Source organism: Melospiza melodia, chromosome 6 (genome assembly GCF_035770615.1).
Source record: "Melospiza melodia melodia isolate bMelMel2 chromosome 6, bMelMel2.pri, whole genome shotgun sequence".
In the NCBI taxonomy this organism is placed as follows: Eukaryota; Metazoa; Chordata; class Aves; order Passeriformes; family Passerellidae; genus Melospiza; species Melospiza melodia.
In genome coordinates, this window is record NC_086199.1 from 16379910 (window position 1) to 16405125 (window position 25216).

The 25216-nt window shown below is 42.1% G+C and overlaps 1 protein-coding gene across 1 annotated transcript in view; it reads right to left on the bottom strand.

The window, feature by feature from the left end:
• The window catches only part of LOC134419726 (ras and Rab interactor 3-like), a 149949-nt gene extending 148736 nt beyond the window's left edge, over positions 1 to 1213 (bottom strand). Inside the window, exon 1 of the mRNA XM_063159363.1 lies at positions 849 to 1213. Coding sequence (XP_063015433.1) covers positions 849 to 1005 — 157 coding nt within the window. The 5' untranslated portion in view covers positions 1006 to 1213. The remainder of the gene's footprint in view (positions 1 to 848) is intronic.
• Between the last annotated feature and the right edge of the window lie 24003 nt (positions 1214 to 25216).

The following is a 25216-nucleotide window of genomic DNA, read 5'->3' on the forward strand; positions in this document are numbered from 1 at the left end:
ATGTAGATGCTCAGTGATGGGCTTAGTCGATTTTATTCCTAAATCTTCGAGGACTTTGGCAGCCCTACCTAGAGACCCAAGTGCTGTCCCAGCAACCTTACACTTTGTATTTGAGGGATGCAAAGCATATTGGAGGATGAGGGCCTGAAGCTGCATACTTACAGCCCAAACTGTGCCAGCAGGCAGAGGAGCAAATGGGAATGATACGGTTAATCATAAATGCATCAGTTTACCAATACAGCACATGCACAAATGATGCAAAAGACTCCGTTACAATACTCCCTCTATAAAACCTAAGATTAGCACCATTCCCAGCCTAAAATGCAGAATTTTCTGTCAAATCTATACCGTAACGGGGGGACGGGTGTCGGGGGTGCGTGTGAGATTGAGAAAAGAAGCAGCTATAGCTGATGATGGAGGTTTACAACCTGAAGACAAAACCAAAGGCAGCCCGAAGTTGCAGAGGGAACCACAGGCGGCTGGAGAGAACTCCACTCTGATGCAGCGGCAGGGGGGAAACTCCTGCAGGGCCGCTCGCAGGCACAGCGCTGCCCCGCGATGCCCGGGCAGTGCCCGAGCCGAGGGGCGCGGCCCCGGGGAGCCCCGGACGAGCGGGGGCCAGCGCGGCAGCTTCCCTCTCAGCCGGGCAGCGGCCGCGCATCCTCCCGGCGCGGGGCTTGCTCCGGAGGAACCCGCGCTGCTCCCCCGCCTGCCCGCCCGCCGGGGCATTTCCACTGGGAGCCCCCAAGCGGGAACGGCCACCGCCGCCTGACCCCGCCGAGCCCCGGCAGCCCCGGGGCGGCTGCAGCCTGCCGGGGTGCGCCGGTCCCGCCGCCGCCGCCACTCACCCGCTCTGGAGAGCAGGCTGGACATGCACCAGGCGAAGAACAGGATGGCGCAGATGAAGCCCAGCTGCTGCAGCAGCATCTCCCGCCTCCTGCGAACTTTCCTCAGCATAAGCAGCATGGTCTTCGGAGGGGCGAGCGGCGTCTCCTCCAGCTCCATCGGAGCGAGCGCGGGCGCCGAGGGGGCGGCCAGTGGGTCGGTGGGGAAGCGGGGCTCACTCCCGGCGGCTTCCCGCGGACGGCTCCATTTCGGTCGGGCTGCAGCGCGAAGATAAGCCGATGCCCAGGGCCTCAGGTCGGCAGCGGCGCAGCGGAGGGAGAGGCAGGTGGCGGCGGGCGGGGAGGCGGCAGCAGCCCGGAGCGGGGGGGAGGCGCCGCGCTCAGGGGCCGGGCCGAGCCCCGCGCCCCATGGCCGGCGGCGGAGGAAGCGGCGCGGCGGCGCCCCGCGCTCCTCGGGCAGCGGCCGCCCCACAGCGCGCCGCGGGCTGCGACTCAGCGCCGAGGCACGGACACATCCATGCGGCTCCCTGCCCGCCCGGCCAAGTTTGAAGTTTATCCCTTTCCTCCCTCCCTCCCCCGCCGCCAGCCGTAGGCGGCAGGTGGGCGACTCAGCCGGCGCGGTGACAGCAGCTGCCAGCGGGCTCTGAGCGCGGCGCCGGGCGGGCACTCAGCCCCGGCGGGCGGCTCGGCCCCTTCTCCCCGCCCCTCTCCCGCAACTTTCTGGGTGCTCCTCCGGCACCCATGGCAACGCGCGTGTGCCCTCCCCCGCCGCCGGCCCGGGGGGAAGGCATTAAGTGTTGAAATTAATCCTTTTCCCCGCACGGCGCAGGAATGCCCGGCTCTCGGCGGCGCTGCGCGCCGGGCAGCGGTAGGTGCCGCCGTGCCGAGGCGGGGGCCGGGGTCGGGCCGGGTGTCCTGAGGGGCTGCAGCGCCCCGGGGCTGGCGAGGGGCACCGGTGGCTCGGGGCTCTCCACCTGTCTCAGGAGATGCCTTTCAAGAGGGGTTCCGTGGGGAGAATGGCGCTTCTGCGCCCAATTTGCGCTGCAACCAACGCGGGGTGCCTGGCATGGCAAATTAATCACCCATTTTGTGGAAGGGTGGTTAGTTCTAGGCTGTGCCACCAAGATTTCATTTCTTTTTTTTAACCAAAATTTTATGTTTACATTAATTAAGGGGTTACTGTCCGCCAACGAGTCGTGGGAACTTCCTCCTACAGCGCATCGGTTCTGTATCCTCCCAGAAACGCATGGGATAGCACGTGTAGACAAACCGGGATTAATTCATCTGACCTTCTTTTGATACAGCGTTGGGTTTACGACAGAAGGCCTTTCAGGTGATTCCCTCTGGATCATTGTCTATATTCTTCAGAACATGCAACACATATCTGGCATTGTTTGTCATGGCTTCATAATTATAATACAAATATCCACGTAAACAAATAATCACCAATAAAATATCACCAATTCTCTGTTTTCCCATCATTGAAAGGTGTTTTCTAGTTTTGCTTGTGAATTCTATCCGCTACAGTAAGATGCAGAAGCACAATGCTCAGGATGCTGTGGTACACACTGCATGTGAAATTGCTCTGGATTCGTGCTGAAAACTGCCAATTGTCTCAAGTGCAAAAGGCATTACTCAAGCTGGAGAGCCAAAGAGGAGCAGTGGCATTGGTGTTGTTGCTTCTTTACGGGAATGTAGCTACAGAAACTTGTGTTTCTTAACTGCCCAAGCTCCATGGGCACCTAGGCTCTTGTGGGCTTTTGACTTTCTGATTTACATTAAAGCAGGAAAACATGTCAGAAGAATGGCACTGAGACACGCTCCAGTCTCCTCTCTTTCATTCCCTTTATAGCTGCTGAGAGAGAAATGGTAACTGTGAGAGCTCTTGCCTACTGCACAAAAAGGTAATAGAGAAGATTGTAAATCAGGTTATGTCTCTTGATTTCTCTCCATGGCCAGATAGGAAATCTCAAAGTTGAACCCAGAACAGTGAAAGCTACCCCTGACCAAAAGAATTTACAGGCTAATTAGAAACTGAGGCAATGGAAGCTGGATAAAGGCAACAGAAGGTCTTTAGATCAGCACCTTTATTTATAGTGGACTTGTTTTTTTCATTGAAGATCTTTAAGCTCCAGTGAAGGTGTTGGTTGGCCATGTCAGTAGAGATGTTAGCTGTTGTAATAGATGGGAGCTAATTCTTCACATGGCTTTCCATCACCTCTTTTCTGGGCCTAAAGCCTCCCCATCCACTCAAAGTGGCAATGCAAATATTAGTCTGCCATGCCCTTTTTGTGTGTTTAATATGAGTTGCAGAGCTGACAAGACTGTAGTTTTCTGTATGAAGATTTTATCTAGCAATAGAAGGATGGTGACAGTGGAGGAGATTGCAGAGATTTGTTCGGTTTTTAATAAAATAAATTTATAATCTGCTTAGAATAATAGAATCATTAAAGTTGTAAAAGGTCTGTAAGATCATCAGTTCTAACCATTAACCCAGCAATGACACATTCACCACTCAACCATGTACCCAGGTGCCCCATCTACACATCTTTTGAACACTTCCAGGATTTGTCACATGTCAATTTCTCATGTGATTCCACCACTTCCCAGGGCAGCCTGTTCCAATGCCTGACCATTCTTCACTTATAAGGGCTTCAGAGAGGCTGTTCTAATGGCTGGGTCTCTTCCTACAACTGATGAAAGTTGCTTGTGATTTTTATGTTACTGTGTTTGTTTGTTTACTTATTTATTCTTTACACTGAAGACATTTTCAACGCCTTGGCACCCCTGATCTGAAAAGGTACCAATATTAACTATTAAGTACTGATATTGTGCTTACATGCAATGACAAGTTTGCCACAACTGAGGTAAATTTGTGTCTGGAGTTGTGTCTGCAGTTGAGGCTGTCATTCACAGGTATTCCATATTTGTGTCAATGTGTTGTTTACCATCGTTAGAGGTCCTGAGTTTCACATGTGAGGGATTTTCATTAATTCTGTCGGATCCTATGAACATCACATGGATCAAACAAAGCACATGGTTAGTAACAGGAATGCTGATATAATAATGCCTGTTTTGACATAGAGCTTTTTCCTTTTCTTGGCTGTTACAAAGTTGTTTGGTTTGAAGTTAACAGTTAGTGACTATAGAAACCCCATGGCCTTCCCTGTGAACCACTGAAAGCAAGAAACAAGAACCCAAACAGTGAGGAGTACCTTTGTGAATTCCTTACAGAAATCTGCTACATGAAAGCAGTTCTCAGTGATGGTGTGTGTCTCTCCCTTTCCTGTGTACACAAATGAGGCAGATCAAAGTTCAGACACTGCTAATCTCCTAATCATACAAGCTTCTGATTAGCATTTTTAATCAGTCTGGTGATCACAGGGCAGCCTCAAAGTTGTTCTTGAATACTAAACTTTCAGAACAGAATTCCAAATCACTTTTATTTTGCTGAGGGTTTTTTAGAGAAATGTGTCAGGTAACCTTTTGTGTAGGCTGTCTCAAAGGGAAAAGGTGTGCTGCAGAATTCAGCTCCAGTTACCTCTCACCAGGAGGGTCTCTTTGAGTACATTTGAGCCATTCACATGGAGGTTGTTACTGGAACAATGTCCAGTACTGGAACTTTCATCTGATTTAAGACATCCATGCTGTGTATTAGGGTACAGTGACACAGTGTTGGGGAGCAAAAATGAAGCAAATATTTACTGCATAGGGTGACATTAGAGAAATTTGGATTTATTTTTTAAATTTAAATTATTGCTATCTCTTAGAGCAAGAAGAACAACTGTATATAAATTCAGCTAAGCCTTCCATTAATAGTCTCAAAAAAAAAAAAGAGTAAGACACACATGGTTTTCTGAGTGATGCTTTCACAGTGAGTGGTTTGGTGATACTTCACATGTTCTGTTTCCAGTATAATCAGAACAAAATGTTTTCCAGACTAGGTCTAGGATTGCTGAAAGAATTATGTTTTGAAAATTAAAGGTATGTGAGAAACATTGTCAAAACAAAGTGTGGAGGAAAAAAATATTAAATAGCACTTATCTTTAAGACAAACACAAGAAATAAATCTTCTTTCTTATTGCAGTGTTTATCATTGTGATAATTTAATTTTTGTGTATGTCCCACGCCAAAATGTCTCACTAGAAGCACATACTAATGTTAGTTTCATTTAGCACTGCCAAATGTGCTTGTTTTTCATCTCAAGCACAATTAGTGTCTTGAACTAAGAAACAGCCAAAAAGCTTTGAATTAGGGAAGTGTCTCACAGGAGATCCATGAAAGCAGCTCATCTGAGAGGAAAATATTGATGCTGCTGAGAGTTGAAGGAGAAGTATGTTTGGGTTAATTTTCTATGGCACCCCCTAAAAGGAGCAGAAAAAGCAGCAGCATGGCATGGTTGCTGGAAGCTGAGGCCCTGTTAGTTGGCCATGAAGACTGTTCCAGCCCAGAAGAGCTGGGAAGCTCTGGATGGTTAGAAGGTGATTGTTTGTGACAGGTGCCCAACCAGCCCTAGGAGCCTTTTCAAGTCTGACTTTTCTGACTGATACAGCTGGCATCCCAGTATCGACCCCTCTGTCCCATCTGCAAGGTCAAGAGGTAATATTAAAAAAAAGCCAACAATGTTTCCTTAAAAAAGGACACAAAAATCTCCCACAAGCCATACAAATTTAACTGAGAGGAAAGGCATTGGGGGGAAAAGAGACTGGGATCCTGCCTTTGCTAGCTGGCCCAGGTGGTTCATGTAAGGGAGCCACAGAGAGAGCCTTAGCTTGGCACTGTCCATAATCACCTGACTGTCAAGGAAAAAGCAATCCTGTGTTTATTTAGGACCAAGTCCCTGGCAAAGGGAGGCACACAAATACAACTTTAGAATACAAGCTTGGAGAAAGCAAATCAATATCTAAGTGTTGAACTGTAACTCCAGGCACCCTACCTCCCTAGGTGTGTATATATATCCAGATGGCTCTTTAAGCACTGGTGAAAGGTGCTTTGCTGAACCATATTTAAAATTTAGAAAGCAGATCCATTGTTATTATCCACTATATTACAGAGAAGCTCCAGCTGTAGTACTCAGGACTCATCCATGTGCTGAGATCCTCCATGTTTTTCTATGCATTCTCAGATTTTTTTGTCTCCCAGTTCTAATGGAGAGTTGCCACTTGTGTTATCACATGGTACTTTAGCATGCTTCAGAGGCAGAAGTATTCCTTAATAAAGAGTTATTTCTATCGTTTAACTCAGACCTTTGTTTTGCTTTCAAGGCTGTAAATAACTGAACTGTGAGCCAAAATTTAAATGCTATGAAGAAGTCAGTCTCACATTGTAATATGGAACCACATTTTCCTTTCACTTAGCCAGCTCCTCCCTTGTGTTTTATGTCATGCAGTTTTCCTACTGCTGTTTTCTCTTTAATAATCTTAGGTAATGCTACTTTGTATTTCTGATGAGCATCTGTGGTTACACCCCACATTCAACACTTAGCTAGGACCCACTCGCCAAGACCCTACTTGGAAGTTTAACAACCAACAGTATGCAGGGATGCCACAAGCAGGAGTTTCTCATATCCTTCATGCCATGAACAACCTCACATAAGCACAGGAAGGAGGTCAAGCTGATGCTTATAATCTTCCTGCCATACAGTAAGTGTAAATGGTACCAACCAAATCTATACACTTGATGTGATCTTTAAAGTACAAGAAAATAAGATCAGTTGATTCTTTATCTCCCACATGTGCTTTTAACACATTTTAGTTTAGGTACGTCAGCTCTCTTCATTTCTCCAAGCCCACCAAAATTTCTTCTTGCAGGACAGAAGGAGAGACATTATGCATATCAGTAGTATTCAATGTGTCCTTCTGCTCATAAGGTTTCAATCAACATCTAGCTAAAAGGGATTTTGTTAGGAAAACCTCAATATTTGCACCCTTAAATCAATATTATATAAGCCCTCCAAATTCATCACAGCATCTATGTTTAAAGCCCTCTAGATTTCTCAGGAATATAGGCATCTGATTAAATCCTTGCCAGATTTGAAGAACTCATGCACGTGCATAAAGCCATACTGAAATGGGGGTTAAATTGCAGAGACTGTTACAAAGCATATGCTCCCCACACACATACTGTCTTTCTCAGTTTCTCAAGTTTTCTGTCTGCAGTGAATTCCACTGTCAATTAACTTTACTATGTTTTCATTTTGCCCCTGGTTTTCTATTCCTCTCAGCTCTCACAGTCACTTTCTCTTCTGCCTATTTCTCTGCTTCCCTTACTCTTTCCTTGTTTGCTACATGACTTGGTTCCCCACTTCTTGATTTTCTAGGCCCAGTGCAAATTTTTCCTTTCTTCCTCTCTCTATAAACAGAAGTCTTTTCTCCTCTTCAAATCTCCACACGGGTTCAAGCTGAGAATTGATTCTAAGTCCTGCTGCCAGAGGACTGGGGAAGTTTGACTGTGCTTACCCTTAACTGTGAGGAATGAGGTTAGCTGGCATCATGCTAAACACAAGGGACTGGGGCTAATCACAGCACTTTTTTCCATCAGCATACAACACATTTATTTGTTCTTCATAATCTCATTTTACTCCCAGATAAAGAAACTAAATTCAGCTCCATAAAACGCTCTCCATTTCTTTTTCTTTTTGGAAAGTTTTATGTGTCTGAAATTAGTGAAATTCAAAACAGCTACTGAGGAGACATCTTCACACACCTCAGTGAAATGCACTTTTTTTTCAGCTTTCATACCTGCTGGGAATTCTTTCCAAAACCCTTTGCTAGTCCCTCAGAATGAGAAGGATCATTAACTAAGCAAAAATTGATTCATTACAGTGAGAACAATTTTCAACAGCTATATGTTATTAACCCAAACCACAGGCTGCTGTGATCTTATGAATACACACGAGGAAGCTTCCTGTGTATTTGGAGAATTCTCTCACCAAGAAAAAATCCTCAGGTGGTGTCAGTGCTTGAAAGCCTGAAGCCCAAAGAGGTCCAGTGAAATTCCTTGGGAGAGATTTGACAGGGCAGCTCCTTTCCCTCATTAGATTAGAAAGAGAAGAGCAAGTATTCATCCTTAGTGACTATGGAGAAAAACAACTGCAAACCCCAAACGCTGAATACGAGTGCAGGGACATGTCCTGAAACTGATGTCCTTGAAACAACAACACTGGAAAGGTGAGAACTGTCTTTATTTGGTGACTTGTAAAACACACTCTTGAAGGAACCTGGAAAGGTCATCTTGTTAATTCCCTTCTCCTAAGGCAGCACCAACTCTTCCTAATGTTGAGTGGGCTTGTTCTGAAACTTAATACCCATTTTTATACTGAAATTGCTGTTTGACTGCCTATCAAAACTTTTAAAATAAAATTATGGTGAAAAATGTTAAGAAAATTTACACCTCCTACTTTGGCTGGCATCTTTTTTTAACACTGCTAGTGAGCAGAGCTGGGTAGTTCTGGGAATTTTCCTCCTCATATGACCACAGATTTTCAAAAACAAAGGTTTATTCTATTAAAAACCTCTAATGTTAAAGCTAAAAGGAATTGTACCTGTCAATCAGAGAAGGGGAAGGATATTCTTGCCATTTATTTCTGTAAAGTTAGTAGAAATCAGGTTCTTTTATAGGCAGTAGGAAGAAAACAACCTTGTCCTAGGAAAATAAATTCAGTGTATAATATCATGTAAAATGATAGTCTAGAGGGAATGGCAGTCAGAGAAATCAAGTGAGTGGGAATAGTGCTCAATGGAGTGTTTTGTATGAGAAATTGAGGGCATTTATTTCATTGTTGTTTCATGCTTTCTCACGTGGAAAACATAAGAAAGGGGGGTTAATTTGCTCCCCATTATGTTTGGACAAGAGAGGAGAGAACTGAGAAGGCTGCTATGAAATTCAGGTTCAGAACAGCAAGGAGAAAGTTTTTTGTCTAAAAAGGCATTTAAGGGAGGGAAGGGAGAGCTTTGGTAGGCCAGAACAGGAGATGCTCTAAGCCAGTGGGCTGGGCACAGTCAGTGGTGGGAGCAGGCAGAGGGAACCTGAATCAAAGCGGATCAGAAGGGTGAGTGAAACAAACTAGACTGGGGAAATGAGCACCGCTGGGTCTGCTTTGAAGATTCAGTCTTCAAATTTTGTGAATTTGAAAAGGGTTGGTGTAGCAGGAGAGAGACATCACTGTAGCTGCAGCACATTAAGAATCCTCCATAGAATTCCCTCAAAGTTCACAAAAATGGCCACATCTGCAGCATAGATAAAACCTCCATACCCAAAAAACTGATGTTTGTTACCATTAGTGAAAATGGTCAAAGCAAATGTTGGTGTATTTTCAAACATTGGCAGGGATGCTTTTTACAGTATTTCCGTGTTAGCTTCCTAACAGATTTTACAGCAAAATACCAAGAAAATTTGCAGCTATTGCCAATTTTAACAAGAAAAGTTTATCACTGGCAAACAATAAATACAGCACTCCTGTAAATTAACTTTTTTGCCATTCCTGACTCCTTGCAGAGATTAGCAGCAGGATCTTTTAGCCAGGCTTGGTCATAAGCATGCTCAGCTGCCTCTCAGCAGCAGGATAGCCCAGGTTCAGGACATCTCCTAAGAGCTGGCTGCTGTTTTCAACTTGTAGTAGGAGAACAATAAAGGTAGCACTACCCCATGGTCCAATTTAGGAGCAGATATTGCGGGTGTCACCTGCCTGTAATGTCTGACTCACTCCACCATTTTTCTGTTGTTTTCATTTAATATTTAAACCCTGAGATATTCCAGCCACTTTACGTTTCATCTCCTCAGAAAGAAGCAATGTTTCAGAGGTGTTACCATGGAAACAATGGAGTGAGGAAGGAGCTAAACATAAAAGTAAGTCATCTATCAGTAAAACCAGAGACATGCTTTGGGGTAACTTGAAATTATAAAATGGATAATTAATTGGGCTGTTGCTGAGCATCTGTTTGTCCTTATTGCTTTCTTCTAAGTGAGAACAGTTCATCTTTTTGCAAGTGACAAGAAAATAAAACTTCCCCATACAAACTTTCCAGTAGCTGAAGTCCTTTCTGACACAAGGGATAATACCACCCTTTGGAGATGACCACTGGAGTTACTGTATCAGCAAGGTCAGGCAGCTGAAATGGAATTGCTAAGGGTCAGCAGCACCAGGTTCCTCAAACAAATCAAAACTCCCTCCGGATAGCAGGGTGAGCACTGGAGGGTTGTGATACAAGATGCTTTCAAAGTTTAATCAGACCATGGGAAAAACAAGATTAGTGTCACTGGAAGTGAAAATGCAGCTAGATATGTCAAGACCCTTCCAGTTATGCAAATGAATACACAGAGCAATTCTGCTCAGAAGTGGGTATTAAATTATACTTGTGGATAAATATAAAAGTATACCTTTGTCCATCTGTCACTATATATTCTGAAACACCATAATTACCTCTCTCAAGCATGGGAAGGAACAACCCATGGCTTTTGCCTGTGCTCACATCATAAAACCTTTCCCTGTGACTTTACTCAGTCTTAGTACTACTGAACTATGTGTTGCCTGTAGTGAAGGTTGCAAAGGAAAATCCAATGTTTCAACTGTGTTCTGGGCAAGAAAACTCAAATAAACCTTTGTAATGAATACAATATTCACTTCAGGCATCAGCAAATTGACCACAGAAACATTTAATATGTTTAAATACTCCATCCAAAATGTTCTGTTCAGAACAGGTTCAGAAACAAAGCATTGGAGACTTGAGTTTTATTTGCTCTTTATAGCATTTTAAACCAGGTTTAAGACCATCAAATTTTCATTTGTGGGCAAAGGAAGTGTCCTGGGAGGTGTGTATAACCTCTTCCTAGTGCTAGAAATTGTCTTGATGATTAAAAGAAGAATCATTCCTACCATCAGTGGTCACTAGAAAAATTTTATAATTGCAGACTGTAGAGTGGGATGCACCTCCAGCAAACCACCAGCTCTGGTTTGACTTGCACACTGAGCAGCTGTGTGGTGGTGGACCCACTCCAGAGCTGCCTTCCCCAGGAAGGGTGCCAAAACATGCTCAGAATATCACCTTTGGTGTTGCCTGGGACCGACTGAGGTTTTTGCTGACTTTCAGCTCCTTCAAGGTCCTTCTCCTTGAAACAATGGTTTTCTTCTTCATAGGGGTCCACAAGGAGATGGAAGCATTACTGGTGGAGCTTCTTGCTCGAGATGTGTCAGTATTTTCTGTTCAGGTAAACAGCTGCCACTGCACATTAGGAAAACCGGAGGTGAAGGAAGGCAGAGCAGAACCTACAAGTCTGAAACACTGATTTGACCATGGAGTATTGAGAGCACCTTTCTCCTGGAGGGTCAGATGGTAAATGAGATCTCCACACAGCCCACAGCCTCAGTCAGCTGGGAGTGGGCCATGGGGGAGCTGCTCTGCTGAGCTTGGAACACTGGTGGGACCTGGCTACCCGCAAACTCCAAGGAACAGATCCTACCCATACCCAGCTGGCTTGGAGGCACAGGGAAGGGAACAGCCAGGCCAATCCACAACTGGCTGGCACAGCACCATGGCATCATATGGCTTGTAATGCTCATCATAAAATGATGACTTACACCACAGCTTTTGAAAAAAAAAATTTTTATACATTATTTCTATGCACACACATCTTCAATAATAACATAAAAATACAGCTAAATAAATGTTTATCTGGAAAAAAGAGATCTGCTGTCCCTTTGCCAATGGTTTTAAAGAGTTGAATTTAGCCTTGGGACTGATGGAGTCTCACAGAATTGGTTATGCTGTTGGCATTGACTGTGAAAAGAAAAGAGAGGTGGGGTGGAGTTTTATGCAATATTTTGTTCTTGCTGTTGGAAACCTATTGTAATTTTCCTGCCCAAGTTATCAAGATGGTTGATAAGCTGGAAATAAATCAGATCATTGAGGTGAATGTTTCATAGCAAGCTATTGTGTAACTAAACTGTTTCCTATGTCAGACTTCCAAATTCTAATAAATTAATTCTTTTTTTAAAAGGCAAGACTTCTGGAAGATTTAACTAACCTGAAAATTTGTTTTCAGTTTTTAAGTTAACCTTAAATAATGAATTTTTAATTATATGCACAGCAAACCCACAAAATCTCCAGAGGCTTAGCCAAGAAAACCAAGTGAAAGGGCACAGCTTTGTTTTAGTTGTTTTTCCCCCCAGAAGAGATCAGAAACTTCCAGAGCCAGGCTGTCTCCTGCTTTCCTTTTGCTCCATGCCTGGCACAGCCAGCTCTGCCATGTGCCATGGCTGTGTGAGCTGCCATGGCAGACATCCTGCAGTGCTGCCCTGGAGCTGGGAATGCAGCAAGGAGCAGCTTTTGGGATTTGCTGCACTGCTTGTGGGGGTGAGGGAGCTCAGAAGCACAAACACCACTCTTCCCCTAGTGATGGACCCTGGACTAAGGCCTAGGAAAAATAACTCTCCCAGCTCATTGTCAAAACTCTGAGCAAGCCAGTCATGCAGGAAAAAAATGTGCTTAAAAGTCACACACACAAAAATAAAAATCATGCTCAGGGCCTGGTACTTTTTCCACATTTGAACAGGCAGGTGAACCAATTCATGTGAGCAGAGTTACATGAAATCCAGACCATTTTGCTGTCCCTGACACAGTGCCCTGACTCAGAGCTTTGTGCAGGGGTCACACTGAGTTGCCTGCAGACACTGAGCATTTGCACGCTCACCAGTGATTTTCAAATGCTAACTTACAGCAGGTAAGTATCTTAACTGCTATTTTTCTTACTTACAACTTTTCTTACTTACAGGCAGTTGAAAAAGCCTCAACCAGAAATCATTGTAACAGAATCCAAACCACTGAGAATCTTTTCCTTGCCTTGATAAAATATCTGGCTAGAATGAATAGTCATGATTCCTCTGTTGAACTCAAGGGTACTAAGGCATCCCCACACTTTTAAAAATTTAATGCTATTTAGCAAGTAAAATATTTTACAGTCTCAGACTTCACTGAGAAGCATACTTTGAGGGAGAGAAAATGTTTTAGATCTAACTCAGCAGTACTTTTAAACTTCTCAGTCATATCTCTTTTGCTACCTGGAGAATGCTAAAGAAGTGAAATCAAACGTCTGTCTGATTTTAGGTGATGTGCAATATTTATTCTGAAGGCTCAGGCAGCTTGTTTAACTCTTGAATTATTTACAACATGCACACAGTGTCATGTCTCAGATCACTCTATAACTTCATTAAGTAAAATGAGAGCAATTGCACATTTTATATCTGTATGTGTGTGTGTATGTAAAGGCTTAGTAAGAATCAGTATTAATGATCATCCATACACACAAAGGACTGAATAATTTATTGAAGATAGAGAGAGGCTTTGCTGATGAAAACAAATAAAAAAGCTAGCTAGTCCACCATGTATCTTGGGCATCAATTAGTACTGGAGGTTGCAAAACAAGGTTGAAGAGATTAAGTCTCAACAAGACTTGTTTTTAATGCCGGACAGCTGGCAACTAGTTTAAATGCTGATACTTGGAGGAGTTTGATCTGTCAGTACATTTTTTTTGTTTATGAAAAGAAAGTATGAAGAAACCATTTTACCTTTACTGTAATCTTTTTTCCTTTTGCTGGGCTAGGCCAGTTGTGCTAAAAAAAGAAAAACAAAGAATAGCCTCAAGGCAGATGTATTAGTCTCTGCATCAGTATGTTTCTCTGCTTCTCCAAAAGTGATTTCACAGTAGGAATTCCAGTAGGAATTAAAACACTTTCCTACAAAAGACAAATAGAGAATGAGAGCTATGTGCTGCAGAATGCAGATGAGACTCAGTCCCTAACAAGGCTGATAATTTTCTTTGTGCCAGAACATTATGTATACACAACCATAAACCCATAAAAATCTCTCATTAACAGCAAAACACTGAAACTTTGAATAGCTCCCAACCTTATTGTACAAAATTTTTGAAGAACATAAAATCTGAGGATTCACTTGTCAGTTAGTCACCTTACAGCTCTCAGCATTCAAACTGGTTTTGTGTTGTCTAGTGCATTAATTGATGTAATCAGGACCCCAACAAGGTCATGACTAAAACAGGCCACGGCACCCGAAGAAGAACCTAGTGAAATCAATGCAAATTTTTTTTCTTCTTTTTACAGGAATCAGATCTTTTCCTTACATCATAGTGAGCCATAGAAAATAGATGACCATGCAGAAAATAATAAGAATAATAAATGAATTCTGCCCAACCATCATTATTCAACTATTCCTTATAGTCATTCCAGCAACAGCTGCTTTGGATCAATTTGGAAATGCTGTCTCAGGACAAGCTAAGAGAGATGAAAGGAAGGACTCAGCAAACCTCAGTTGATGTTAACTACTGTGATGGATCCAGGCTTCTGCATCACTACCTGATTAGATAAACTTGTGTGCAGAGCAACAGAAAAAATCAAAGATAATATGCCTCACTAAGCCTTCCCAGAGCATTTTTAGGCTTGTATAACAAGACTATTTCAGAGAAGTAGAAATTAAGGAAAATCTTTATGTAGAGCCCTGGGAATACACTTCTGGGCATGTTGGAAAATATGTACCCAGTATTGAAATTTGATTTTTTATTTGGAGAAACCCCAGCAAAACCAATAGACTGTTCATGGAGAGAAATTGCAGTGTTTTGTTCTCTTTGTATATCTGAGGAGTTCCCAAAGAGTTTTTTCATGTCTTCATAAGAAGATACTGCTTGTTTATACAATAGGTTTCCCTATGCACCTCTGAAATGCTTGTTTCATACTTTATCTAAGAAAGCAAAAGTTTAATAAAGGTGATATTTCAGAAACAAAGAAACAGAAATCACATTGAGATAAGCTTAGATACAAAGGAACCAGAACAACTGCTACAGAGCTTACACAGTAGGGATTGAAAGTCATATAATCCTGGCAAGGTTAAAGGGAAAACGTGCTAAAACCAGTGATATCACTGCAGCCACTATTGTGAATGATTTACTGAGTAAATTGAATTTTTTAATGCAAAAAAAAAAAAAAAAAAAAAAAAAAAGAGTGTTAAAAAACAAGCTAGGACACTTGCAACATGAGTCTGTATGTTAGAAGGAGCCTCAAAGGGAATTTAGCAATTGCCCTGAGAACCACACCCCATTTACAGGATATGCCACCAAGTCAGCAGCTGTGATGCATGAGGGGAACACGACTTTCCCAGTTGTGTATGTATAAGCAGTGAGAGAGAAGGAATTCTCTTTGGAAGGCACATCAGTTTCTGCTTCTCCATTCCAGCAAGAGTTATTAAAAGAATAAGAGAAAGATATATTTTAAAAGCCTAGAAAATAATCGGCGCACGCCAGTGTGCTCAGCAGTGCAGAAAACACTTGACAATTCTCTAATTACCAGGGCACTCCTAACAGGTTAACCTTTTGTATTCACTTGCTGACTTATCAGGCAGTAGGTAGGTCCATGGAAATATGGGTTGTATGATTACAAAGTGAGAACAGTGTACCATCTGTCTCTCTAATACTATCCATGCAGCAAGCACATCCCTATTTTAAGCCTCAAACTTCTCAGTACCGAGGAGGCAAAAGAGAAGTGTTGCCATTACATTGTAGTTATATTTATGATGTGTGTACATTTTGCCTGAGACTGAAAATCCAAGATTAACAACCAGAAATATTTGGAGAGTTATCACAGTACCGGTGCCTTTGACTTTTCACTACACCAGCTGATACTTCATTGTCCCAGAAAGAGCTAAATGGCTAAATTGTTTCCTAAAGCTAGCATATTTACAAAATGTAAAATACAGAAAAATTCTTTTTTGTGTCTATGAAGACTGAGTTAAAGAAGGAACACGTGTAAGAATAGCCCAGTGGCTAAATGTCCCCTGCATAAGAAGCCAGAAACAAACCCCTATCAGCTGTCCCCAAACCTTATGCTGGGTTGCTAAGAGTACCCAGCACTCAAAAGGTAGAGAAGGAACATGTCCCCATGCTAAAATCAAGAATGGCATTTACTAGAATGTAAACAGCAAAACTAAATCTGAGAATCGTGTCTATGAAAGGAGTTAATCAATTCACACAGCAATCATTCCATGAATGTGCATCATGAGGCATATTCTGTACTCATATATATGTGTATTGCTATGAAAAAAGTAGTGAGCTAACTAAGCCCTGACTTCCCTTAGCAACAGAGAATGTTTTCCTCTTAGTTTAGAACAGTAGCTCTTTCATGCTTTATTACCAGGTAGTTTTCCAGAGAAGTTACTTGTGGCATGAGTGCATGTCACGGGAAATGCAGGACATCCCTGGCAGCTGTTCCTGCCACTGCAGCTCAGGTTGGAGTGCTCCCTCCAACAGCTGTTGTTAGATCTGTCTTTTCTAAGAATTGACGCTCAAATCTCAAGATTTGAATATTTCACCATCTTTCATCATTGTGATTTGGCTCTTGTTTGTACTGACTATACATATTCATGTCCCCATGAAATAAAAGTCTGCCCCCTTTTCCCCCAAACAGTTAGATCCTTATATGACCTCATAGTACTCAGAGTTCTTGAGTTTGCTCATTGGCAAGTGTCTCTCTTCCTTTTTTTGTGAGCTGGAGTAGTGCTGGCACTGCAATCCCAGCCACAGTATCAGACATTGTTACAGGTTACCTTTACCATTAACTATTCCAAGTATTCTGTCTGGGAACAACTTACTGCCCAATTTCTTTGCTTTTTGCAGACCTCTTTTAAATTCTTAGCAAATTTATCTGTCTGTCAAGCTTTGCCCATTCTTGTAAGGTTTTTGTTTTTTTTCTGATTCATCTTATGCAATTAAAGATGCCTTAATATTGTGTCTGATATCCAAAACTAGCTTGTTAGATCTCTGCATGGGTCTGTGATCATCTTATTTCAGTTAAGAACTGCCCTCTTTTTCCAGGTACCATTGTACCAACGTACCTGGAAAACTTATAATCTCATTTTCTAAGTATCAACGTTTGGATGATTTGCAGGTATTTGAAAGAATGACCTGAGAGTGAAGAGTCAGCTGTATTTGTACAGATGTTGTGCTTGTCTCACTAGTTCATTGATGTTTCACAGGAAAGGGGGGTCTGTATTGTTTGCATAATTTATTTTCTGTTGTTGCCTTTTTATACTAGAAGTCTGTTTCTAGATTAGGCAACAGTTGTCTGTCTGCCCACCTGTCATCCTCTTTCTTGTAATGCAGAGCAGATTTGCAGTTTACCAAAACTATTTTGGGTTCCTCATAGCAGCACTGAAGGGCTTTGAATTTCTCCCCATCCTCAGATTTTTGAATCTAAGTCCTTCCATATCCTTACTGTCCTTACATTATTGCGGGACACCCTCCATTGTGTCAAGGGTGCTTTTATTCTCTTGTCAATAGAGAACCTGGTGTCTACATCTTTCTGCTGAGATCACATGGGATTCTGAGCATTCCTAAGAGATTGCTTTTACTTTATTGTGATGTGAAACCTGCCCATCTTTATTGTGGTTCAAAATCTATCATACTTGGTTCTCTCTATTACATAACCCATTTTGCTGGCTGATCCAGTTTCTCCTCCTGATCATAAAGGAACTGTGCACTCTCTTTTGATGCTACACTACTTGTGTATCCCTATCTGACCTCTGCAGTTAAGTCAGATGTTTGAAAACTATTTAGCTTCTGTCATGTCATAGATATAACCAATCTCACATTTTAATTTTCTGCTTTTTGGTTTAGTATAGTGCTATTTATTTTTCATTTTATTTATTTGCAAACTCTGCAACAACTGTTGCATGTGACCAAAAACACAAAACATTTTCCATTCTCCATCCCTCACCATCATGTCTTCATGTTTTTGTTTATATTCAGTTTGTTGCTTCTGCCATTTGCATTTGCACAGGTATTGGTGTATTTTCTATGCTTTTCATGAGCTAACAAATTACATGAGTCTCTTCACCACTTACGTCCTGCATTTTGCAGAAGAATGTGTTCACATGTGCATATCTATGGCTGTTAGTAGTTAATGTCAGCTCCTTGAACAGGCTTAGCAAAGCACATTTGTTTTTTCCTATAATTTCTGACACTTCCACATCATTAGAAATGACAGTGTAGGAGCTGACTGTTTTGTGATATGCTGGTTTATAGTCTTTCCAGATCTTTTCTCATGAAGAAATCTTTTATTTATGACATCTTTTTAAAGATTAAATGATTTTTAAAGCATCACTGGGATTTTATGGTTTGTCTTGTTTCAATGCTCCTGCTAACACATGTAGCTGTTTTTACCAGTGCAGCTGATATGGCTGAGTTTACTCTGATTTGCATTCTGTCTATAGACAAGTGCTACTAAACTGATCCTCCCTTAAGTCCAGCATTGCAAGGATAGAAAATGAATACTGTTGCTATAAATATGTTTCTTTAATTTTATTTTTTCTCCTTTTCCTGTATGCTATTTAGTATTATGAAAGACAAACATCCCACACCACACAACAGGCAAATTCTTTCTCCTGTTACTCTGTCCACTCATCTAGCACTTCCAGAGAGTAGAATTCCTTGAGCTTTGAGGTATCATCATTCAACAGCTTCCCCTGTATTGAGTAATGTCTATTGAAAACCACTGGTCACTACCCTGCTCAGTTCTACACTTCCTGCATGACCTTTGAGGGTTCACTCATCTCGTCTGCCCAAGATGACTAAATATTTAATTGTTGCATTTATGTCAAAAAGGACTGGTCTATAGCAATACAAATGCACAGGGACCATTATGAGGTCAACAAAGTTTGCAGCAGAAAAGTCACCCGTATCTTGCCCCTCAAGCTGAAATAGATCCATTGCAGGACAGGAAAAAAATCTTCCCATTTTTTCCCCTTCTTCCTCCTCAAGGTTACACAGATATCAAGCCAGTTTTGCTCCCTGTTATGTTAAAGATATTTTCAAAACAATCCTTTTAAAACTTCAGTCACGCTATGGTGCTATCCCCATGTGGACATACATAAGAACGTTCCATACATATGGGATTGTGTTGGCACATTGTGTGCTCTTGCCTGGCTGAAGATGCCAATATTAGCATTGCAGTCCTTCCCTTCCCCTTCACTAAAAACACTTCTTCCTTGAACTGTAGCCACTCTGAAATAATGACATGATAACAACCTCTCTGTAAACAAGGTATGGGCTCCTGTCATAGATCAATGAAGAATGACCAAGAGAGGTGGCACTGTAAAGGTTTGGTCCAGCATCCAGGTTTACACATGAACTGCCTTCCCAAAAGAGAATCAAAAGGATAAAGGGTCACCTATAGCTCTAAGTATCAGACCAGGTTTTGTGGGATGAGCTGTTTATCTGTATTTTAGGCTTAGTTTCATATGAAAGAGCTTGATTTGCCACATTCAAAGAATTTTCCCCTGGCCAATATTAATTTTCAGGGTTTAAGCCCAAGCAATACACAAACATCTTGAGCAAAACCATGCACCAATTTGTCCTTGCCAGTCTTTTCAAGTACCAGCAGGGATAAGCAATGTACAAGAGTTTTCCAAGCAGCCAAATACACAAGGAGCTCTCTTCCTCCCAGCAGCCTTACAAATCTAAACTAACTTAAATCTAGTGGAAAATTGACAGGTTTTAGGCACTTGTGTGGGATTTGCAGCAATCTCAGAGAAATCACAACCTGATGGGATGAGGATCAACTCATACTCAGTCAGTCAGATAATCATTACCCACATGGAAAGTCATTTCATTAACCAGCCAAGTAGAAATCAGAATTGTTCTTTTTTTCTCAGAAGGGAAAGCAATTCTGTTTTATATAACATTTTCTTTAATATGCAGGAAAAATTGAAAGGCACTGAAAATGTAGTTTTGGATGACAACTAGCTTGTGGGTCACATTTCATTTTAAAGTGAGTAGCAAACACAATCCTGTCTGCAGATGATGTTAACAGTGTTAACCAGACCCACAATTCTCTATCCTGTTACCTTTAGATTGCCTAAATTCAATCAGAATTTGTGTTTTTATTCACACTCGTATCCAGTTGATTTACTAGATATGAGTTAAATTACCTCCAAGTTTGTATCCAGGGGTTTGCTGGCCCTCAGCCATTAGAGAGAGAAAGCTGCCACCCAAATGAAAGGTCAGGTTAGCTCCACTCTGCAGAAGCACATTGCACAGGTGAAGGATACGTGACATTTGTTTGTTCAGTGACACAACAATGACACCAGTATTGCTTAAAGTGCTGGCCTCTGCATCTGGGTATTTGGCTTGGGGATCACATAAGACAGTTAAATTGGGCTGAGAAGAGATGAGGAGTTTTTAGACAGAAGAGCAAGACTCAGGTGGCAGGAAAATGGGGCTGTCAGAGCTGCAGAGTGATGAGACCTTCAACTGTACAGACACTCACCAAGAAGCCAAATGAGTGCATCAGAGAGATTATGCACGTGGACAGTGGGGTCACTGTTAGAATAAGAGCTGCAAAATAAAGAGCATGTCACCTTTTCTGAAAGATTTATATTCATGTGGCTCTGTGTAATGGTAATTTGTTACTGACAATAGCTCTTTCATATGTTCCAGAGAGTTGTTTCACTGAGACCATCAGCAGTAAAGAATCTTTGTCCTTCATTAACTTCTCATGCAAGCATTAATTATCCCACAGATTCCAGTAATAATAGGCTTATGAAACTGATGTTTGAATGTACCAATAACCTCTCCAGTGAGCTGTCCCATCCATCAGCCATTCCAGAAAAGTAACTGGGAAGGTAATACATTCTTAGAGACTTTCTACAAAGACCCCTTTTCCTCCTTTCAGGACAATTGGAAAATGGAATGAGGAAGCCTGTTTTCATTTTCCAGGTTCATCTTTTCATTCAGTGGCTTCTAATCACTATGAAACTTAGTTTTTCATGTCTCTGAAGTCAGACTCCAGATATTTGGTGTATATTGCTATGCAGTTCTTTTGAAACAGCACCAAGCACAGAAGGTGCTGCTCCCTCGTGCCTGTTTCTGTTATTTCTGTTAATCTGTTGGTAAGACTGTGCTGGAACCTGTGGTGTTGGGCACTATTAAACACCAACCACCAAAGCTGCATGCCCCTAGGAGCTGGAGAGGCACACCCAGAGAGCAGAGAACAGTGACCACTGGAGCAGCAGGAGTTAGTATGACAAGCACTGATTGTAGCAGATGAGCAGACCCAACTCCTAGCCTGATTTCTGATGGCCCTGGTCCTTGGAAAGTGCCCTGTATGTGTGGATGCTGCATGTTCAAGGTGGCCACTGAGCCCTTGGGAGCCCTGTGCAGGCACTGTGGTTTTCCCCCAGGGAGCACCTGCCAAGGTCAAGCCGTGTGAATGCATGAAAGTGCAGGAAATCTCCCCAGTGTCCCCATGGCCTTTAAGTAGCACATTGTCATGGAGCTCAAGGAGATAGTTCCTTGTGTTGGGAGAGTGCTAAGGGTGCTTATTTTCTGTGATTGCAGCCTTGGGTAGGCCCTCAGGCCCCTTGCCATTCCCCCTGTACTTGGAACACCTCCCATCATGCATGTTCTAGAAAGCAAAGTCCAGCAGAGTGTTCAGCAAATCATTCCTCCCCACATGTGGGTATTTATTACAGTGGCTGTCAGATGCCATAAGCTGGAAAAAGCAACACCTTACTCTGTGAACCATGGATTAATGTGCCTTTATGCCAGCTGTCCTGTTTCTAAAACTCTCATCACGAGTTAAAAATACCTGAAGTACCAGGGCCTGTCTAATTTTCTGTGTGAGAAGTGAGTTCTCTGTCAGCATCACACAACAGTGAAACCTGCATTGCACTTCAGTGTGCTCCTGGCCTTCTGTGCCACAGACAGTAATGAACTGTAACCTGGGAAACCACTGCAAGGCTCTTGGCTTAGTGCATGGCAGAGGTTTGGATAGATTAAGGTGTCCTTCAGAATGGAAACTGAAGAGATTTTCAGACCCACAACTTTGTGGTCTTCAAAGCTGTTCCTTTAGAGTAGAAAAGTTTCTTGAAACTCCAGAACCTAGTTTTGGTGGGGTTTTTCTTCTACCTGCAAGGAAGCAATAGCAGGTGTCTGGAAGTCACCAAAATAACTCGTGAAAGAAAGACTATTTTCTAGATTTGGGTAAATAACATTTTGTACTTTGATAACAGAATCATGCAGAGGTTTTTAAGTGCTGTACATGTATCAGTTAAATCTCTTATCATCCAATTAACACTACCCTTGTCTTATACAGGTAGCTGAATGACAGGGAGTGTAGAGGAGGGTAAGACATCTTCTCAAACTCACTATGAACTGGATTTGGACTAAAACTAAGAGTCCTCAACCTCTTCTGGCCCTCTGTCCATAAAAATGCTGCCCTCCCTCAACTGTGCCTGCCTTTCACTTCCATGCAAATCTATTGGTCTGATAGCTGCTTATACACATGTGATATCTAACACAGAGTCAACAGGGCTACCATCTGTCCCATCATTTCTCCTTTTTTTTTGTCCAGCTCCTTTGGGAAACACTGCTAGACTTTCACCCCTGCCATTCTGTGCCTTATCTTTTGTCTCCATGGCCAGGAGACATCTCAGTCTGACAGGTTGCTCTTACCCTGCTATCTATTTGTCTCATTCAAAATTCTTTTAGAAAATTATTTTCCTGTGATGCTATTTGGATCCTTCACTTTTTCCTCTCCTTGCATGGCATTAATGTATTTTCTTTCTCATCTTTTTGCTCCCAGCTCTTCAGACCACTACCTCTGTCTAGCTCTTGTCTTCTAGTCATTCTCACAGGGATTAAAATATGCTTCTGAACAGACTGTGGCAGGACCCACTCATTTGGAGGCCTAAACTGTCTTCTTTCTTTATCTTCTTTACTTTTCATTACTTTCTTTTATTTTCCTTTACTTTCTTTTACTTTTCTTTACCTTTACTTTCTTTACCTTGCCTTCACACCCCATGAGTGGCCAGTGAAGTTCCATAGATGTGCTTATGTGTATCCTCAAACATTTCTTAAAATCTCTTTACCCATGATGCCACCAAAATGTTACCAGCTAGCCAGGCTGGAGCAACCTGCCTCTGACACTGAGAATAATGTCTCCACTGGATCCCACATATCCCTATTAAGCTGTCTGCACCTTGCTGGGCTGTATCTTATTCTTAGATGGCAGGCGTGGGGTTAGAGGCAGAAATTGCCTTTTGTTCTGTGTTTGCAGAGTACCTACCACACAGGGACCCGAGTCCATCATCCCTGATTCTTTGACATTAATGTGACAAATAAGAAATTACAGTCACAGAATTGTCACAGGCAGCACTGACAACAGAGCAGCAGCATCCTGTCTCCCCTTCTTGCTGTTCATGCCTCACTAATCATTGGAGTACCTCTGTGGTTTTGCACCTGCACATGTGCAGCCACTGCAGCAGTAGGATTTGTCACTATCTCGAAGTCTCCTGAGAATTAGATGAGTAAGATCACATGGCTTTCTGCCAACCAAATAGTTGTAAGCTCTTCATTTACAAGAAGCTTTCACTTGAACTTAGCCGCCACAATCCAATTTGCTCAATTTCAGTAAGGTTTAAATTGTTCTCCCTGCTCTTTCTACACCAGCAGCCCCAGAACAGCATGTAAGAAGATATAGATAACACGTCTGGGAGAGAGTTTCAATTACATGTGTTAAAATCTTCCTTTTTTTGCCCCAAAAATGTCCTAGCAAGAGAAACTTACTAGTTGCAGACACGTGTTTCTGTCATATTTATCAGCAACCAAGCTAAGCTGATTTGCAGCCTTGGACACTAACCATCACTCTACTTTCAGGTTGCTGAGGACTTGATCTATAAACATGCCAAAAGCTAGCTTGCTCCCAAAATAGAATATGCTTGAGGATTCAGCATAGTTAAAGCAGAACATTAAGGTGAAAAAGCAAAGAGCTGATCATATTTGGAGTGGAGTGTAACAGCACACTCGAAAGAAAGTAAGTCACCGAAATGTTGTATAAGAGGAGATCACTTGGATTTAGTGAAGATGAGCGGACAGAGGGAGAGGCAGAACAGAGTTAACTGGTTGTGTACGGGATAGGAAAAATAAGTGCATTTTCCCAGCTTGAAGGATGTGCTATAGTTGTCAAATGGCCTCTCAAGCCTAAGCAGACTTAACAGTTGATGAATATTTTCTTTTGATGTTTCTTCATGTAGGGCGCTGGCCATGATAAACCTCTTAAATTTCAAGTGCTATTTTTATGGCCTCTGTATGATTGGAGTAACCTCACTTAAAGGATTACAGGGGTTACTTCATGTCTTTGTAGCCAAATGCATTCTGGTAAAGATGAGATTGATCTGAAGTCAGCTGTTATCTTTAGCTTTGATTGTTAATCATTCCCAAGACCTTTGTTCTTTGATTGTCACTAGGGAATCCTAAGTGCAGGGTATGTTAATTAGTACCTGGCTTATCAGCAAATGTGCATCATCAAATACAAGACATATATCCCTGATATTCTTGGAAAAGTATCTGAAAGTAAATTTAAAATAATGGTATTCACCTTATGATTCCCACAATATTTTGCTGGCTTGACTTTAGTGTTTGCAACTGTTTTATAGCTGAGGTATTTAAAAGGGAAGGCAAGCAGTGTGCTCTGTTTTAAAAGGGATGAATGCTCTCTAAGTACAAGATTCACAGACTAGACTGAAACATTTAAACAAATTAAAGTCAAATTAATGGTTTTATTTATTTGTGAGATTATTCAGTGTCAGTCTGTAGTAGAAATTATGTACACACTGCTTTCATATTAAATAGCACATTCCAGCTGATCATCATGAACATCAGAAAACACTATGGTGATTGATTACAGTCTTAATCAATCACTATTGATTAAGCATAATAAGAGTTTCTCAATGAAAAATACAACTATACAGAGTGTGCTTTGAAAAGCATAGTCCAAGTGCTGTGTGATGAGACCTTTCATAGTGTAAAGAACAGCTTGGTGTCTGTGTACAGCTCTGCTCTCTCTGAGAATGCCTCACAGCACCTTCTTGTACCTGGGCCTGCCTGCTCACCTGCTGCCTGAGAGTCACCTTTTGCTGAATTGCTTAACACTGTTTACTTTTGAAGAAGGATGCAAGTGCTGTTTTCATGTTGCCCAAACCAAAGGATGTATCCACAGTAAGTTGTGGGTGGCGAAGGAGGAACATGAATGATGTGAAATCTGGCACCCAGATACATCCAGGTTTACCTGCCACATCTATTTTTAGACATTCTTCCTGTGGGTCCTTCCTTTGATCCCAAAGGTCTCAGAGAAAGGATTCCTTTTAATACACTCTAGTTCAAGCTATTTGATTTCAGAAAAGAATTGCACCAAGAAATTGTTCTCATATATTACATTAGCTAGAGCAAAGACATTCAGTATTAAATTTGAGTGACAAGGTCATCCCCTACATTACAGTCTGTAACAGGGAAAGATCACAGAATCACAGAATGAT